The following is an 18,116-nucleotide window of genomic DNA, read 5'->3' on the forward strand; positions in this document are numbered from 1 at the left end:
CTAGACTCAAATGAGTCCTGTCCCCGCCTCCAGAGCAAGCCAATCAGGGCATGCTTCCGAGGCCGAGTTCGGAAACAACGCTTGGTAGGAACCCGCAACTCCGGCGACCGGGACCTCATGGGAGGATTAACGCGGGAGCACCATGCGGCCTGGGCGGGGCGCCGCGCGAGCTCTGTCTCTATGAGCGCATGCGGCCGTCTGGAAAGCGTGGGCCTCGGTAATTGGGCCCGCGCGGCCACGTGAGGGCTGTTTGAGGCAGGCCTGTGCAGGTGGCCGAGTGAGCACACCGTCGAGCCTCTGAAGGTGGGGGCCGCTGTGCTAGCGCTTGTCGCTAGCCTGGGGTGGGGCAGTGCTCGGGGTCAGGAATTGTGTGATGCCCCTGCTTGGGTGGGCCAGACAGAAACGGGGAGGAGAAGAGTTGAAGTTTACGCAGTGTCTTTATCAGCAGGCAAGGGTGCCCCCCAAAAGGTAGTAAGAGACCTGGTTAAATGGAGAAATGCGTGTCTCAACAGTGCCTGCTTTTTTATGGAATGATTGAAACTGCTCAGAGGTGCGAGATTTCTCTGTAGTCCGTTTTTTTCCAGTGTGGTGGAAGAAATGTAGTGGAACTGGGATCTGGGTAACTAACTCGTTACATTGGGTGGATTGGAATCATAAGATTCCTTCCCTCCCTCTTATTGTTGATAAAAGGGCTTGTAAGAGCCAAATATTAAAGTTTTGTTTCATGTTAACTAGACATATATGCAGTATTGAGATGATAAGAGAAAATAACCTTAGGGAACCAATAGCATTAATTGTATAGGAAATACCTATAAAGTTTTACATATGTTTATTTATATTACATACTATTTTCCAGTGGATAGCGGATACTGAAAACAACTTATGCTTAAAAGTTAAACATACCAAACCTCACACCATTTAAAAGATAAAACATGTTATCGCTGGCCTCTCCCAAATAGTCAAATGTTGCAATAACTTCTCCATCTCAAAATTTAAGAAGGAAAAGGTTGGTTTCCTGAAGATGGACATTAAAATTTGAATAAAAAGTTAACACATTTATGGGGCACCTGGGTAGGTGAGTGGTTAAGCGTCCAACTCTTGATTCCTGCTGTAGTCATGATCTCAGGGTAGTGAGATTAAGCCCCCTGTGGGGCTCCACACTCAGTGGGGCGTCTGCTCAAGATTCTCTCTCTGCCTGTTCTTCTACTCCCCTACTGGTGTGTGCACTGTCTCTCTCAAATAAATAAACAAATCTCAAAAAAAGTTACACTGTTAATTCTTTCTTTTTCTTTCCTTCCTTCCTTCTTCCCTCCCTCCCTCCCTCCCTCCCTCCCTTCCTTCCTTTCTTCCTTCCTTCCTTTTTGAGAGAGAGAGAGCAAGTGGTGGAGAGGTGCAGAGGGGGAGAGGGAATTTTAAGCTGGCTCCAGGCCAGCAGGGCTTGATCTCATGACCCCGAGATCATGACCTGAGCTGAAATCAAGAATCTGGTGCTTAACTGAGCCACCCCAGTGGCCCTGAACCTTCATTCTTTAAAGAATGGCTTCAAAGTCCACAAACTTGCTGAAAGGTTTTTTTAAAGTACATAGGTATGGTAAGTTTTAGTAAATACTTGTTGAATGATGTATTATATATTAGAAAGTTTACTACAGAGCTATGTAAGTGGAAATTATTTTTATTTCACAACTCATTACAAATTATTCATTCTGTCTCATCCACTTAAATATTGTAAAATAGATTTTTCTGTATTCTTCATCTTGCCCTAGGATCTTCGGGGTAGTCACGATTAAATTCTATTCCATTTTTATATAATTAGAGAATTTTATATAAATAGAGAATTAGAGAAGAAAAATAAGTTCCATTATTTTTGAAAATAGGATGTATTGGCAAACTGAATCTTTGCTTTTCCAAATGTTGTTGTTGACTTACAGCTTTCATTATTACTATTAAGAAATTTTCATCAGATTTTGTTTATTTGTAAGTAGCTTGTTCTGTCTGGTGTTTGTAAGGTTTTTTTTTCCCTCTAATTTCTAGATATGTCCTTATTTTTTAAAATCTTAATCCTTCTTGGGTATATTTATCATCTATTGTTGGGTTACATATTATTCCAAAATTTAGCACCTTAAAACAATGATCATTTTATCTCATAATTGCTACTGGTTAGGAATTCAGATATGGCTTAGCTGGATGGTTCTGGCTAAGTATCTCCAATGAGGTTGCAGCGAAGATGTGAGTGGGGGCTTTAGTCATCTGAATGCTTGGCTGGAGCTGGAGGATCCACTTCCAACATGGCTCAATCACATGGATGTTGGCAGGAGGCCTCAGTTCCTTGTTATGTGAGTCTCTAGAGCTGCTTAGGTGTCTTTCTGAAATGGCAACTGGCTTCCCTCGGAGCAAGTGCTTTATGGGAAAGAACAAGGAAGAAGTTACAATGCTTTTAAGATACAGTGTCAAGAGTCACATACCTCATCATATTCTATTAATCACAGGCAAGTCACTAAGTCCATCATACCCTCAAGGGAAGGAGAATAAAGTTTTACTTCTTGAAGGGAGGAATATCAAAGAACTTGTAGATATACTTTAAAATTGTCATACTGGGAATCAGTGAACCATGTCAATCTGAATATAAAAGTCTTTTCTCAAGGTCAGGGAAGTATTCTTCTATTATTTTAAGAATTACATGTAATTTTTATTTCTATGCAGATTTTAAAGGGTTTTTAAATTGAGAAGTTCTCATGAAGGAAATGGTGCAGCTCTGGCTAAACTCAGGCGGAGGTGCCAATGGAAGGGTATTGGTGTATTATAAATCTCATATATGTACCACACCAACCATGACTGTACTTTGGTCATCCTGCCTTTCTGATATTCAGAACAAACCTCAGTAACTCATTTTTAAAAGCCCAGTTAACTTACCAGGAGTCCAGGACACAGGAGTCAACACTGGCTAAAAGTTTCTAAACTAAAACTTGTGATCATACTGATATGACACAACTAAGAAAATCAACAGACTAATAGAAATTTGTTATCTAAAATCACTCAAAATAAAACAATTGCCCTTGACTTTTTACAGGCCAGCCGAGAGTCCATATACTAGCTAATATATCTTGTACCCATCAAGAGAAGGTGAAACAATTAGTTTTTTTTAAAGGCCATTTGGTTAACTAAAGTTGATCAAATTGATCCTTGATATTTATTCTCAAGTTAGGTGCAGAATGACTAAAAAATTAAATACAAAATAGTTTCCAAATGTCTCGATATTTATGATTGTCTTCATTCTTTATGCCTTTCCCCATCATCTGCCAGAGTTTTGTTTTTGATTTTGTTTTTGTTTTGTTTTTTTAAGTAAGCTTTACACCCAACATGGGGCTTGAACTTAGGACCCTGAGATCAAGAGTTGCATGCTCTACCGACTGAGCTAGTTAGGTGCCCCATGCCAGACACGTAAATATTACTACATGTCTACCCAGAGCTGACATTCAGCTAATACCACATCAAAAAGAGACCAACTCCTTTTCAGTCAAGTGCTCTCCTATCCTATTTTGACCAAAAGCAGGTTGGAGGTGAGGGACGGGTCAGGAAATTCTGATATGGAATATGGGGTAATCTTGGTTTAACTAATGTGTAGGTAACAATGTAATGCTGGTCATACATAATATATTCTCCATATTTAAACTCTCAAGGCTTTCTGGAGGATCCAAAAATAACTGAAATTGATTTCCTTGAACCTGATGTGGCAGTTTTAAAACATAGCTTCCAAAGTCTTTATCACTTCTCCCTTTGAGAGGTGGAGCCTCTGTCCCTTCCCTGGAATCTAGGCTCTCTCACTGACCAACAGAATACAGCTGAGATGATGCTGAACTAATTTCCAGGTCCAGATCTTAAGGATCTGGCAGTTTCCACTTACTGTCTCTTGAGACAATCTCTTTTGGAACTGAGTACTATGCACTAAGGGTAGAACTATTTGGAAAGGAACTAAGGCCCATAGCTCTCAGTTGCTGCCTGAGCTGCCAGTCAGCAGCAGCACACTTGGTTGCTCTGTGTGAGCTACATTGGAATTGAATCCTCCAGTCACAAGTTAAGCTCTGCTTGCTGATGCCACATGAAGCAGAAATAAGTCTTCACTGCTAAGCCATGCCCAGATTGTTGTTTCTTTCTTGGAAGACCTCATGGTAGTCTTGTGGGACAGACTGAAACACTTCCCTGCAAACTGAGGCATGCCGTCCCACTAGGCTCTCAGGGTACCTCAGCAAACGTGGAGCAACTCTCACCATGAAAACAAGACTGACACTGCATGGGACCTTTAGCCACTACTATTACGAACAGCTGTTCCTTTTGAATACTCAATGCCCTTTACTCACTTCTGGTAATATTCTTTTTCCTGGTCTTCTCTGATTGAGGTGTTCTGGTGAATCTGGTGAAGCTGCCAAACACAAACCCTTCCTGGTGGTAGCTACAATCTCTTCTTGCTTTCAATTGCTCCACTCTGTACTTTCCCATTCTCCATTGCGCATGCCTGAATGACCAAAAGGGTGAACACAGGGTCCATTCTAGGCCTTTCTGAGTCCACTGTATGGATTTGCTAAAATTTACCAACCAGTCTCATATTGATGATACGGTCCATTTAGGTTCTAGAAGTTTGATGGTTTGTTTCACTATCCCTCCATACACACATATATTTTAGAAGTAAAATTTCTGGGTGAAAATGTATATTTAAAATGTGATAATAGGGGCGCCTGGGTGGCTTAGTCGTTAAGCATCTGCCTTCAGCTCAGGTCCTGATTCCAGGGTCCTGGGATCAAACTCCACGGGAAGCCTGCTTCTCCCTCTTCCGCTCCCCCTGCTTGTGTTTACTCTCTGGCTGTCTCTCTCTCTGTCAAATAAATAAAATCTTTTAAAAAAATTTAAAAAAATAAAATGTGATAATATTGTCAATAGCCCTACAAAAATTTTTGTGCCAATTTACACTGTTTAACTGTGATCAGTTGTGTCTGCTTGCCCGCATTAACCCTTTACATATCAAATTTGTCAGTCTACACCAATATGACAAGTACGAGTATGTGATGTTAGTTTAGTTTGTATTCTTTTAATGATAAAAGCATATGTTCACATTTATCATATGTATACATATTTTTTAAAATTTCATTTATTTTTCCTGCAATTTGAGGCCGAAGCTCTCAAAAGTAAGATATTAATTATATCAGAAAAGTTCTGAATGGATAAAGATGTGGTTCATATATACAATGGAATATTATTCAGCTTTCAGAAAGGATGAATACCATTTACACTGACATGGAGGAACTCGAGGGTATTATGCTGAGTGAAGTAAGTAAATCAGAAAGACAATTATTATATGGTTTCACTCATATGTGGAATATAAGAAATAGTGCAGAGGATCATAGGGGAAGGTAGGGAAAACAGAATGGAAAGAAATCAGAGAAGGAGATAGACCATGAGAGACTCTTGACTCTGGGAAACAAACTGAGGGTTGCAGAAGGGGAGGTGGGTGTGGGGATGGGGTAACTGGGTGATGGGCGTGAAGGAGAGCACGTGATGTGTTGAACACAGTATTATACATAACTAATGAATCAATGAACACTACATCAAAAACTTATGATGTACTATATGTTGGCTAATTGAATCAAATAAAAAAGTTCTTATCACATATGATTATATTATTGTTAGTTAATATCAACCCAGTTTTTGTTCATTTGCTGGTATCTTGTTTTTCCATTTGGAAGCTTATGGAATTTTCCTTTTCTTAGAGTTCAGAATTTTCACCACGACTGGATTTATCTCTCACGTTTTCTCTCATAACTTTCTTTTTTCTTTTTGTTCTACATTATTGGGAACTTCCAAACTTTCAAAGACAAATTGGAATTTTTTTTTTTTTATTTTTAAGTCATGTCTACACCCAACATGGGGCTCAAACTCACAACCCCAAATCAAGAGTCTCATGCTCTACCCACTGAGCTAGCCAGGTGCCCTGATAAATTGGAATTGTACAGTTAAAATTTGTGCACTTTGGTAGGGCTCAGGGGAAGGTAGGGATGAATAGGTGGAGCACAGAGGATATTTAGGGGACTGAAACTGCTCTGTATGCTAAAATGGTAATTACATTTCATAATATATTTGTCCAAACCCAAGAGTCAGCCCTGATGTAAACTATGGACTTTGGGTGGTAATGATGTGTCAATGTAGGTTCATCAATTGTAACAAACGTACCACTCTGCTGGGGGATGTTGTTAATGGGTGAGGCTATGCATGAGTGGGGACAAGAATATATGGAAATCTCTGCACTTTCTGCTCAATTTTGCTATGAACCTAAAATAAATTTTAAAAATAAGGCTATTTTAAAATATGTGAATTTTATCTCATTAAAAAGAAGGACTATAGAAAATTATTTGCATGGGGGTTGGGGGTGGTGGAAGCTTGCTGAATTAAGAACATCAGATTATCAATGACTCAAAACTGATGGGTTTATTGGGGCATCATCTTACCAGTCTGTTTACTTTGTATATATTCAAAATTCTCCGTAATGAAGAAAAACAAACAAAAAATAAATTGGTTAATAACCATTAATAGTTCTATTCAGTCCGTTTCAGAAAACAAAAACAAAAGCAGAGAAACAGAGTTTTCCTGGAAGGATATTGATGGCCTCCCAGAACCAGTAAAAGGCTGGGAGAACTGGCCTAGCAAAAACACAGAAACTATAGCTCAAGCCTAGACAGAAGGTGTTATAGCTATGGGTTATAGGAAATTTGCTAAAAAAAACTTCCTCTGGTAGGCCTGTGATCTTTGAGCTTGAAGTTTTTCCTGGGCTCTGTTACAAAAGTGAACACCACCATCTAGTGGCCCCTTCCTACACCTATGTGTGGTTGCAGATTTCTTGACCGGTGTTCCAGCTCACTATCATCTGAATTATATCTTCTATATATCCCTCAGAATTTTTTCATTGCTTTTTTTTGGGGGGGTGAGGAGATAATCAGGTTTATTGTGGTATAATTTATAGAAGTAAAATTTTACTTTACAGTTCTGTAAGTTTTGATAAATGCAAACTGTTTTGACAAATAGTTATGTAACCACCACCACAATCAAAATATGGAAGTTTCATCACTCCAAAAGTCTTTTGCGCTCTTTTGAAGACAATCTCTCCACCCGTCCTCCAGCCCCCAAGCCCCCACTTATCTGTTTTCTCTCCCAGTAGTTTTGCTTTTCTAAAATGTCATATAAATAGAATCATATAATATGTAGCCTTTTGAGTCTGACCTCTTTCAGTTAGCAAAGTGCATTGAAATTGTCACTTGTACTGATAGTTCTCCCCTCTCCTCACCCCCTTTTTGTGTTTTGGCTGAGTAGCATTTTGTTGTATGGATGTACCAGTATGTGTTTATTATCCATTCACTAGTCCAAGGACATATGGATTATTTCCAGTTTTGGCAGTTATGAATGAAGTCACTATAAATACTGTGTACAGGTGTTTGTGTAAACATGTTTTCATTTCTCTTTGGCAATTACCTAGAATAGGATTGCTGGGTTGTGTGATATGTGTATATTTAACTTTCTAAGAAACTGCGAGAATGTTTTCTAAAGTGGTTGTGCCATTTTACACTCCAACCAGCAACATTTTTTTTTCTGCTTATGACATCCTACATGGTTTTCCAATATTGCCATGTTTTACTCCTAAATTTTTTCTTCTGTTATTTTGTGGGACTTTTAGAAGATTGGGAAGATGATACCAAAATATTTTAAGTAACATACTATGTTTATTAATTATTTGTAGTGACTAATTTTTGAATTTTATCTCTCCCTTTCATGATTGGGGTCTTGATGTTGTTTTTTCATTTTAATACTGTTTTAGAGATTCACATATTTTTCTGTAAAAATTTCCCCATATCTTGTCATGTTTTAATGTACATGGTTTTCAAAATAAGGACAGAGTACATAATGCTTTAGTGAATCATTTCACAATCATATATGGGGTACTCACAATGTGCTAGTCATGGGACCACACTCTGAAAATAACCAATATTTTTTATGGTGCTTTATCATTTAAAAAGTGCTTTCATACATATTATTTAATTCTATGAAGGTAAAAAGAAATACAACCACCCACAACCAAACATTCTTTGTGTGTGTGTGTGTGTGTGTGTGTGTGTGTGTGTGTGTATACAGAGAGAAATATGAGAATGAATGATAGGACAGACAAAAGATGAGTTTAATTGGCTAAGAGATGGAGAAAATTGGAGAAAGAGGTAACAAATGTGTGTGGGGGGGTTGGGAAGTGGAGAAAGGAAGGACATTCAGTGAGCACTAGATTGGGTTACCATGTTTGTCCCACCCTGAAATTCCCTTGGGTATCCTTATAACGTATCCTCACATTTTTTATGGTCTTTTGAAATGCTAATTAACTGGTTACCTACCTTTTCCAACAAGTTATTCCCAGAGAAAGAATTTTACTTTGGGCAACTAACACTACCAATAGGGAAAGAAATCTTCGATAAAACGGGAGTAGGTATGGAAAGCCAAACTTGGTGAAGTCTCTCGTTTCAGGAAAAGTGTCAATTCTTGTAACATGTCCTAAGTAAAGTGGGGTCATGCTGCTTTTTTCTAGTCACCTCAGATTTGTGGTATCTTGGTTGAACTGAGGCTCTGAATGCAGAGCTGATTCCTAGGAAGAGGTCAAAATAAAAACATCAAACTATTGGTTACAAATTGAGCTTTGCATTTGTATAAGTATTATTTTTTAAAAGATTATTTATTTATTTGACAGAGAGAGAGAGAGCACAAGTAGGCAGAGTGGCAGGCAGAGGGAGAGGGAGAAGCAGGCTCCCCGCTGAGCAAGGAGCCCCATGCGGGGCTCGATCCTAGGACTCTGGGATCATGACCTGAGCCAAAGGCAGATGCTTAACCAACTGAGCCACCCAGGTGCCCCGCATTTGTATAAGTATTATGATGCCTATTGCCAGAATACTAAATTCATGGATGTTATGTGAATATAGGTGAATTTAATATATGCAATTTTAATATATTAATATATGAAAACAGCTTAAGATCCTAAACTTAAAAATTCCATGGAGGGGTGCCTGGTGGCTTAGTCAATTAAGCATCTGCTTTCAGCTCAGGTCATGATCCCAGGGTCCTGGAACCCAGCCCTGCATTGGGTTCCCTGCTCGGCATGGAGTCTTCTCCCTCTCCCTTTGCTTCTTCCCCCGCTCATCCTCTCTCTGTCTCTCTCATTAAATAAGTAAAATCTTTTAAAGAAATTAAAAAATTACAAATTCCATGGAAAGTGTTATCATTACTTGTGCAAAAACAGAAAGCATATTGCATTTCAAAACCTGGAGGACTTCATTTTCTTTACCCTCACTGCAAGCTGTTTTATGAGTTACTATGTTTCATTCTTATATTTTTTATTTTTAATACACAAATACTCCAACAGCAATATTACTCGCAACAGCCAAAAGGTGGCAGCCACCCAAATGTCCATGGACAGATGGATAGATAAATAAAATGTGGTACACACACACATACACACAATAGACTATTATTCAGCCTTAAAAAGGAAGGAAATCCTGTCTCATGTTATAGCATGGATAAACCTTGAGGACGTTATGCTAAGTGAAATAAACCAGTTATAAAAAGACAAATACTGTATGATTTCACTTATATGAGGTATCTAAAGCTGTCACATTTGTAGAAACAGAAAATGGAATGGTGGCCACCAGGGCTGAGAGAAGGGGAAATGGAGAATTGTTCATTTCAAGTTTTGCAAGATGAAATATAGAGATCTGCTGTACACAATATGAATATACTTAGCACTACTGAACTGTTCACTTAAAAATGGCTAAGATGGTAAATTTTCCATCACATGTTTTTACCACAATTAAGTACATTACATAAACACCCAGTGAATTTATACCCATAAATTTTGTAAAGGATAACCAGTTAAAAAATCCATCAAAATTATAACACTGCAAACAGATGGAAGAAACGGTAATACGGTCATTACTGTTTAATATACACCCCAAAGATTATTTGGCAAAGTGTATTTTGAATGCTTAGTGAACAGTAAAAAGGCTAGAGCGGGTTGGCCTGGTTTGAATCTCAGTCCTCTGGTTTACTGGCTGTATAACCTTATGCTAGTTAATTTCTCTCTCAGTTTTTTCAATCATGAAAAGATGCCAAGGGGATAATGATAGTACTCATGTCATAAGACCATTGTATTAAATGTGCTCATATATGTAATAATTTACAATAGTGCCTTGGCACATGAAGTGTTCTATCAGGTTTATTCAATGGTCTTCTGCTTCAATAAAACAGGATATTTAAAAATAGGAATGTATCATATATGGGTAGTTATTTTTATCATATAATTATTCTTTTATGAAAGGATTAACTGCAAGATTTTTAAAAATGATTTATTTGAGAGACAGAGAGAGAGCAAGAGAGAGCACACAGAGGGAGAGAGAGAAACAGACTCCCCGCTGAGCAGGGAGCCTGATGCAGGCCTGATACCACGCCCCTGAGATCATGACCTGAGCTGAAGGCAGAGGCTTAACTGACTAAGCCACCCAGGCACCTCTAACTGCAAGATTTTTAAACAATGAGATTTTATGGTGTATATTATCTTTTAAAATTTTGACATGATTTCAAACTTATAGCAAAGTTGCAATAACTGTACAAAGAGCTCCCATATACCCTTCACTTACAGAGGGCCTTCAAGTTTTACCCGTTATCCTATGATACACTTTATAGCAAGAGGATTCAATCCAGTATTTACTCAGCTGTCATGTCTCTACTCTCCTTCAATCTCGAACGGTTCCTTAGCCCTCCTGTGACCTTCATTTTCTAAGATTACTGTGCTAATTGTATTTTTCTGAGCATTGCACCACATTTCCAGTTCCACATGCTCTAGAATTCTGTCTCCTAATCTAGACAAACCCTGTGCCTCTGTTCTTGAGCAGAATATAGAGAAGTGGACCTGTGTAACTTATGAGGCTAGGTTAGAAAGGCCATACAGGGGCACCTGGGTGGCTTAGTCGTTAAGCATCTGCCTTCGGCTCAGGTCATGATCTCAGGGTCCTGGGATCAAGTCCCGCATCGGGCTTCCTGCTCGGCGGGAAGCCTGCTTCTCCCTCTCTCACTCCCCCTGCTTGTGTTCCCTCTCTCACTGTGTCTCTCTCTGTCAAATAAATAAATAAAATCTTAAAAAAAAAAAAAAGTAAGGCCATACAACTTCTACCTGGCTCTCTTTCACACCCAGACACATATACACACTCCCTGGGATTCCTGAGCTGACATGTAGAAAAATCCAGTTACCCTGAGGCTGTGGTGATGAAGAGACCATAGACAAGTAGACATGTTAGAGGAGCTGCAGCTGTTCCAACCCTCAGCTATGTGAGTCTTCCAGATCAGGTGTCATACATGTGAGTGCAAAAGTCTTTACATGATTCTAGCTCCCAGCCTTTGAGCCACTCTAGGTGAGGCCTAGTGGAGCCAGGCTCTGGGCTGTACCAGCTGACAGCTTAGAACTGAGAAGAGCTATCCCTGCTGAACCTTGTCCAAATTGTAGCAAAATAGCGTTGCTTTAAGCCACTAGGTTTTAGGGTGTTTGTTACAAACCGATAGATAACTGGAACAATTGTAGACCTGTTATTTTGTGGAATGTTCCTCCATTTGGGTTTGCCTGATGTTTACTCAGTTGGGTTATGTATTTTAGGCAAGACCACTGAAGTAATTCTGTGCTTGGCTCACCGCATCCATCAGATAATGTATGATGTTGATTTGTCCCACTTCTTTGATGTTAACTTGGATCACTTGAATAAGTGTGCCTTCAGGTTTCTCCACAATAAAATTACTCTTTTTTCATGTATGATTATTTTGTAGAGAGATACTCTGAGACAATGTAAATAAAACCTGTTCTTGATCCATCTATTTGTAAGTTTTGCCATCCATTGATGTTTCTTGCCTGAATTTATTATGAGGGTTGCAAAATGATGACTTTATAATTAAATTATTCCTTTGACTTTTATTAGTTGACATTGTAGTACAAGGAAGGGTTTCTGTCTATTTAATCATCCATTTACTTATATCATCAAAGATTGATGGGCCCCTAATCTAATCAGTGGATGTGATTTGTTTACCATCACTTTTATTTTGATATACTATCCCAGATTTGGCTAGTAAAAGTCCTTTCAAACTGACTTCTGTATCCCTCTGACATGTCCCCATTATTCTCTGAATACTTCCTTACTTCCTGGCCCAAAAAGATGTTCCTGGTTATCCTGTCCCTGCTTTGCCCCTGAAATCAGCCTTTTCTCCAAGAAAACATCGTTCCTCTTGTTGGAGAATAGTGTTTAGAAACAGTATCTGGTGGCTTCTCGGGCTTTTCTGTGGACAGAGACAAGTAAATACAGTAGAGGGTAGTGAGTACTAATGAAAGGGAAAGGGATGTGGGAGGGAGCACAAAAAAGGAAAAGACACCTAACCTAAGGCTTAGGAGTTTTGGGGAAGGGAACAGAAATATTGTAAACAGAAGATATTTATGTGCAAAAGGCCTGAGTCAAGAGAGAATATGTCATGTTTAAGGAACTAAAGCAGTATGGCTAGAGTAGAGTGAGGGGGCAGCAATAAGAGAGCAGTAACAAGGTAAACGGGATAGCCAAATCTCAAGACAAGGACCAAATGAACAAGGCTAGAAGTTTTAACTTTATCCTGGGAGCAATGGAGAACTATTAAGAAGATTCCAAGCAAGAGATATATGACCAAAAATCATTTTTTAAAAGATTTTATTTATTGGGGCGCCTGGGTGGCTCAGTCATTAAGGGTCTGCCTTCGGCTCAGGTCATGATCTCAGGGTCCTGGGATCGAGCCCCGCATCGGGCTCCCTGCTCAGTGGGGAGCCTGCTTCTCCCTCTTCCACTCCCCTGCTTGTGTTCCCTCTCTCGCTGTGTCTCTCCCTGTAAAATAAATAAATAAAATCTTAAAAAAAAGATTTTATTTATTTATTTGAGAAAGAGAGAGAGAAAGAGTGAGACAGTATGAGCAGGAGGGGCAGAGAGGGAGGGAGAGAGAGAATCTTAAGCAGACTCCACACAGCATGGAGCCCAATGCAGGGCTTGATCCCACAACTCTGAGATCATGACCTGAGCCGAAACAAAGACTCAGTTGCTTAACTGACTGAGCCACCCAGGCGCCCCCCAAAATCATTTTAGAACAGTTGTCTTCAGTTAAAAAAGAAACAATTCACATACCATCCTAAGAGGATTTTGAAATACTATATACTTCCTCCCACATTGGGATTAAGTTGGCCTCTAATATTTTTTATAAGCTTTAAAGTTAATTTTTTTAATGGGAAGTTTAAAATATTTTACAGTTTGAAAGATGAAATGATCTTGGATTATACCTGAAGTATTTTATGATATGATACTCACCAAATCTGAAAAGTCATGTGAAATTTCTATCTGTGGATTTTATCAAATGTTATCTAAAAAATGTGTTGGTCTCAGAAACCACAAAATTACATTTATAAGTATCAACATCACTAGTCTATATTGCCTAAGTTGTTTTGAATTCAGGGCAATTTTCACCCTTAACAAAACTACGTATGAGACAGGTAAAGGACTTATAGGTTTAAGATTATTCAACTACTCATTAAGAGAGGTTTCCAGACTTCCCCTTTTGCCAAAGATGCAGTAACAGCAACTGGATTTACCCTCTTGCTGAAACAACAACAATAAAACAAAATATATGAAACAATGGTTTTGAAATACTGAATATCAAGCATTAAAGGACAGAGATGAGCCCTTCAATTGCCCCAGCTTACTGCCTTGAGAATCTCTATAGACATAAACTTAACTGTATTAATAATCACATTAAATATAAATGGTCTAAATACTCCAATTAAAAGAAATTGACAGATCAGACAAAAAAGCAAGATCCAATTATTTGCTGCCTGTAGAAAAACACTTTAAGACATAACATAAATGCAGAAACAGGTTAAAGAGTTGCAAAAGCTATAACATACCAATAACCAGTCAAGAAAGCAGGCATACTATTTTATTTTTATTTATTTCTTATTTAAAGTAAGTTCTAGGCCCAATGTGACCCTTGAACTCCAGACCTTGAGATCAAGAGTCGCATGCTCTACCAACTGAGCCAGCCAGGCACCCCAGGTGTGCTATTTTAATATTGGACAAATGTCAGAGTAAAGAATATTACCAGGAATACAGAATGTCATTTCATAATGATAAAGTGATCAATAACAATTCTAAACATTTATGACCCTAATGACAGAGTTTCAAAATACAAGAAACAAAAACTGATAGAACTGTAAGAAGTTGATAAAATCACAATTATAGAGATTTTAGAACCCCTCTCTCAATAACTGATAGAATAAATGAACAGAAAATCATCAAGAATATAATAGTCTTGAACAATATTATCAATCAACTTGACCTATTTGCCACATATAGAACACTCCACACAACAGCAGAATACACATTCTTTTCAAGTACACACAGAACATTCACCAAGATAGACTATATTCTAAGTCATAAAACAAACATCAATACATTTAAAAGGATTCAAATCAGACAAAATATATTCTCTGATCACAATGGAATCAACTTAGAAACCCATAACAGAAAGAGTTCTGAAAAATCCTCAAGTATTTGGAAGTGAAATAACACGTTTTTAGATAACTCATCGGTCAAAGAAGAAATCAAAAAGAGAAATTAGACACTGTTTAGAACCAAATGGAAATGAAAATATGATATATCAGAATTTGTGGGATATCAGTAAAGTAGTTCTTAGGAGGAAATATATAGACCTAAATACCTATATTAGAAAAGAAGAAAGATCTCAAATTGATGATCTCAGATTCCAACTTAAAAAACTAGAAAAAGAGCAAACTAAACACAAAGTAAGAAGAAAGGAAATAAAAAAGACTAAAGTGGAAATCAATGAAATAGCAGAAAAGCAATAAACTAAACTAAGAGCTGTTCTTTGAGAGGATCAATGAAATTGGCAAAATTTTTTCTAGCCAGACTGTTGAGGAAAAACAGAAAACAAAATTACCAATATCAGGAATGAGAAATTTGATATCACTACAGTCTAGATATTAAAATGATAATAAGAGAATATTATGAATAACACTTTGTCTATGAATGACAACTTAGACAAAACTGACAAATTCTTTGAAAGATACAACTTGCCAAAGCTCAGGCAAGAAAAAATAGATAACCTGATGAGCCCTATATCTTTTAAAAATTTACTTTGTAGTTAAAAACCTTATTACAAAGATAACTTTAGGATCAGATGTCCTCATTGGTGAATTCTACCTGACATTTAAGAAAGAAATAACACCAATTCTATACCAACTCTTCTGGAAAGTATAATTCTACACAAACTTTCAACTTTATTCTCTGAGGCCAGCATTACCCTGATACCAAATCCAGTTAAAGACATTACAAGAAAATGGCCAGCTAATATTCCTCATTAACATAGATGCAAAAATTTGAAAGCAAGATTTAACAAATCACATCCAATATATATAAAAATGAAAATGTATGGGGGTGCCTGGGTGGCTCAGTTGGTTGAGCATCTGACTCTTGGTTTTGGCTCAGGTTATGATCTTAGGGCTATGACACTGGACCATGTCAGGCTCCACACTCAGTGGGGGGTTGGTTGAGGATTCTCTCCCTCTGCCCTTCCCCCCACTCACTTGCGCACATGCTTGGGCTTGCATGCAGGTCCTCTCTTCCTCTCTCTAAAATAAATACATCTTAAAAAACGAAGAGGAAAATATATCATGATTACTTGAAGCTTATTCCAAGAATATAGGGCTGGTTTGACATTTAAAAATTAACCAATCAATGTAATTTACCACATTAACAAACTGAAAAAAGAAAAGCCATATAATAATGTCAACAGACACATCATAAAAAGCATTTGACAACATCCATTCCTGATCAAAATTCAGCAAAACGGGGATAGAGGAGAACTTCCTCAACTTGATAAAGGGAATCTATGAAAAACCTACAGCTTTTGGATGAAAGACCGAATGTTTTCTCTCTAATATCATGGTTTCAGTGATACTGGGCACAGAAATCAGAATCAAAACTAGTTTTGATTTTTTTTAAGATTTTATTTATTTATTTGACAGAGAGAGACACAGCGAGAGAGGGAACACAAGCAGGCAGAGTGGGAGAGGGAAAAGCAGGCTTCCCGCTGAGCAGGGAGCCCGATGCGGGGCTCGATCCCAGGAGCCTGGGATCATGACCTGAGCTGAAGGCAGACGCCTAACAGCTGAGCCACCCAGGCGCCCCAAAGCTAGTTTTGAATTTTAAACAAGTACCCCAAAGAAACACAGGTGAAGAGTAAGACGAGAAGAGGGTAGGGAACGGAAATATTGAAGAAAAGCAACACGTAAGCTTCCTCCTCTAGGACAGATTCAGAAAGAGCGGCAAGAAAAAGTGACTGACACAGTGTCAACTATCGTAGGAAAAAAAAGACCAAGAACAATCTTACAGGAGAAAAGACACCTCTATGATAGAGTGTAAGAGAAATCCAGTTTCAAGAATGAGGGAGGGGTCAATAGAGTAAAAATTTGCAGAACTTTAGATACAAGGATCCTGGTACCTTAGCCATAAGCACGGGTGACCACTAGAATATATTTAATATAGGTATTATCTAAGTATAGATGGGCTTTAGCCAATCCTACCGCCGGCACGTCACATTCCATTCCATTTCATTCTGGGTGGATAATGATGTAAGCTGAGACTCTCCTATTGGTTACTACACTGTTCTCTTGATTTCTCATACAGACCTACCAAGAGAGCACAGTATCCATGGCTTTAGAAAGTTCAAGTATCCGTTTTTCAACCCCAAAAAGGGTAAGTGAAATATTTTCATTGACTCAGGGGTCCGCTAGGATTTTGGGCCTTTTGTCCCCGATAGTAATAAACTATCATTTCCCATATCAGGTACCCCCTACCTCCTATTCCGAGAGGCAGAGAGGCACATTACCTCACTGAGACTCAATTTTTTTTATTAGTAAAAAGTGGATAAGAACATAAATCCTACCTCACTACTTTCGTGAAGTAGCTTAGAATAAAATGAGTTTTTGTAAGTCAGGGTTGTCTTACTCTGGCTCCTTAATACCTGGAACCTGACACATAGCATGAGCTCAGCAAATGGCTGTATCGTAGTAACTGAATATTTGTTAAAAGGCTTTGTGAATCTGGAAGCTGTTCCAAGTGTTATTTATTCTCCAACCGCGATTTAGGTTCCCAGGTCACCAAAGTAATAATACCTCATCTTGCCGGTTGTCAAGGAGTAGCTGGAAGAACTGTAGCCCCTTCCCCACAAACCATCTAAATAAAAACATAGGGTGCTGTGCAAACAGAGCTTCACGGCCAGTGCCCTGGCCCAGCATCCCACCAGATTGCCGCTCCCAAACCTCCTTATGGAAATTCTGTACCCGCTGTAGAACTTTTGCGGACCTATGTGATCAAATCTCACTTTGATGTCCCTTGAGATGTCACGACGAAACTCTTCACAGTAGCCTTGGCTGACCCCGTGTCCCACAACCTGACATGAGGCCGCGACAATGGCTAGGACCCAGCTCTCCGGAGACTTCCTACTCCGCTCCCCCAGCCTCTCACAGTGGTCAAAGGCCGCCGGCCGGCAAGCCTATTGCCAGCTCTTGGAGGCTCGGGTTTTTCTCAGAGGTGGGCCTTCACGGCGAGGAGGGGCCGACCGCCTCGGGCTCTTCCTCCTCCCCGGGCCGGTTGCCCGGTGCGGGGGCGGGACGGGAACCGGGCTGTTAGTTGCGGGCTCCTCCCCCCCAAGGGCGGACCAGAGGGGGCGGAGGCGGGTCAGGTTCCTACCGGGGGGGCGGACTTTGGCGGCGGAGGCGGGGCCGGGCGCCGCAGGCCCTTCTTCCCGTGGACACGCGGACCGGAGAAGCTGCGGGTTTCTTTTCCCGGAGGCGGACCTGGGCGGCGGGAACGGACCTGGGGGGCGGGCCGGGCCCCGAAGGCCCCTCCTCTCGAGGCGGGCTTATTTGGTGGCGGCGGCAGCTGCCGGGTGTCCGCGGTTTGGCTGCCTAGCCGAAC

General features: G+C 39.5%; 1 protein-coding gene and 1 long non-coding RNA gene across 2 annotated transcripts in view; one reads left to right on the forward strand and one right to left on the reverse strand.

The window, feature by feature from the left end:
- Window positions 1-1,376: 1,376 nt before the first annotated feature.
- On the reverse strand, window positions 1,377-18,001 carry LOC113917815. Its single transcript, XR_003518366.2, has 3 exons — window positions 17,889-18,001; window positions 8,418-8,665; window positions 1,377-2,397 (listed from the first exon to the last, which is right to left on the reverse strand). It is a non-coding gene; the product is annotated as an uncharacterized LOC113917815 (long non-coding RNA).
- Window positions 16,806-18,116, forward strand: part of GMPS (guanine monophosphate synthase) — a 63,812-nt gene continuing 62,501 nt past the window's right edge. Inside the window, exon 1 of the mRNA XM_027585844.1 lies at window positions 16,806-16,892. Within this exon, the coding sequence (XP_027441645.1) occupies window positions 16,848-16,892 (45 nt within the window). The 5' untranslated portion in view covers window positions 16,806-16,847. The remainder of the gene's footprint in view (window positions 16,893-18,116) is intronic.

This window comes from Zalophus californianus, chromosome 1 (genome assembly GCF_009762305.2).
Source record: "Zalophus californianus isolate mZalCal1 chromosome 1, mZalCal1.pri.v2, whole genome shotgun sequence".
NCBI classification, from domain to species: domain Eukaryota; kingdom Metazoa; phylum Chordata; class Mammalia; order Carnivora; family Otariidae; genus Zalophus; species Zalophus californianus.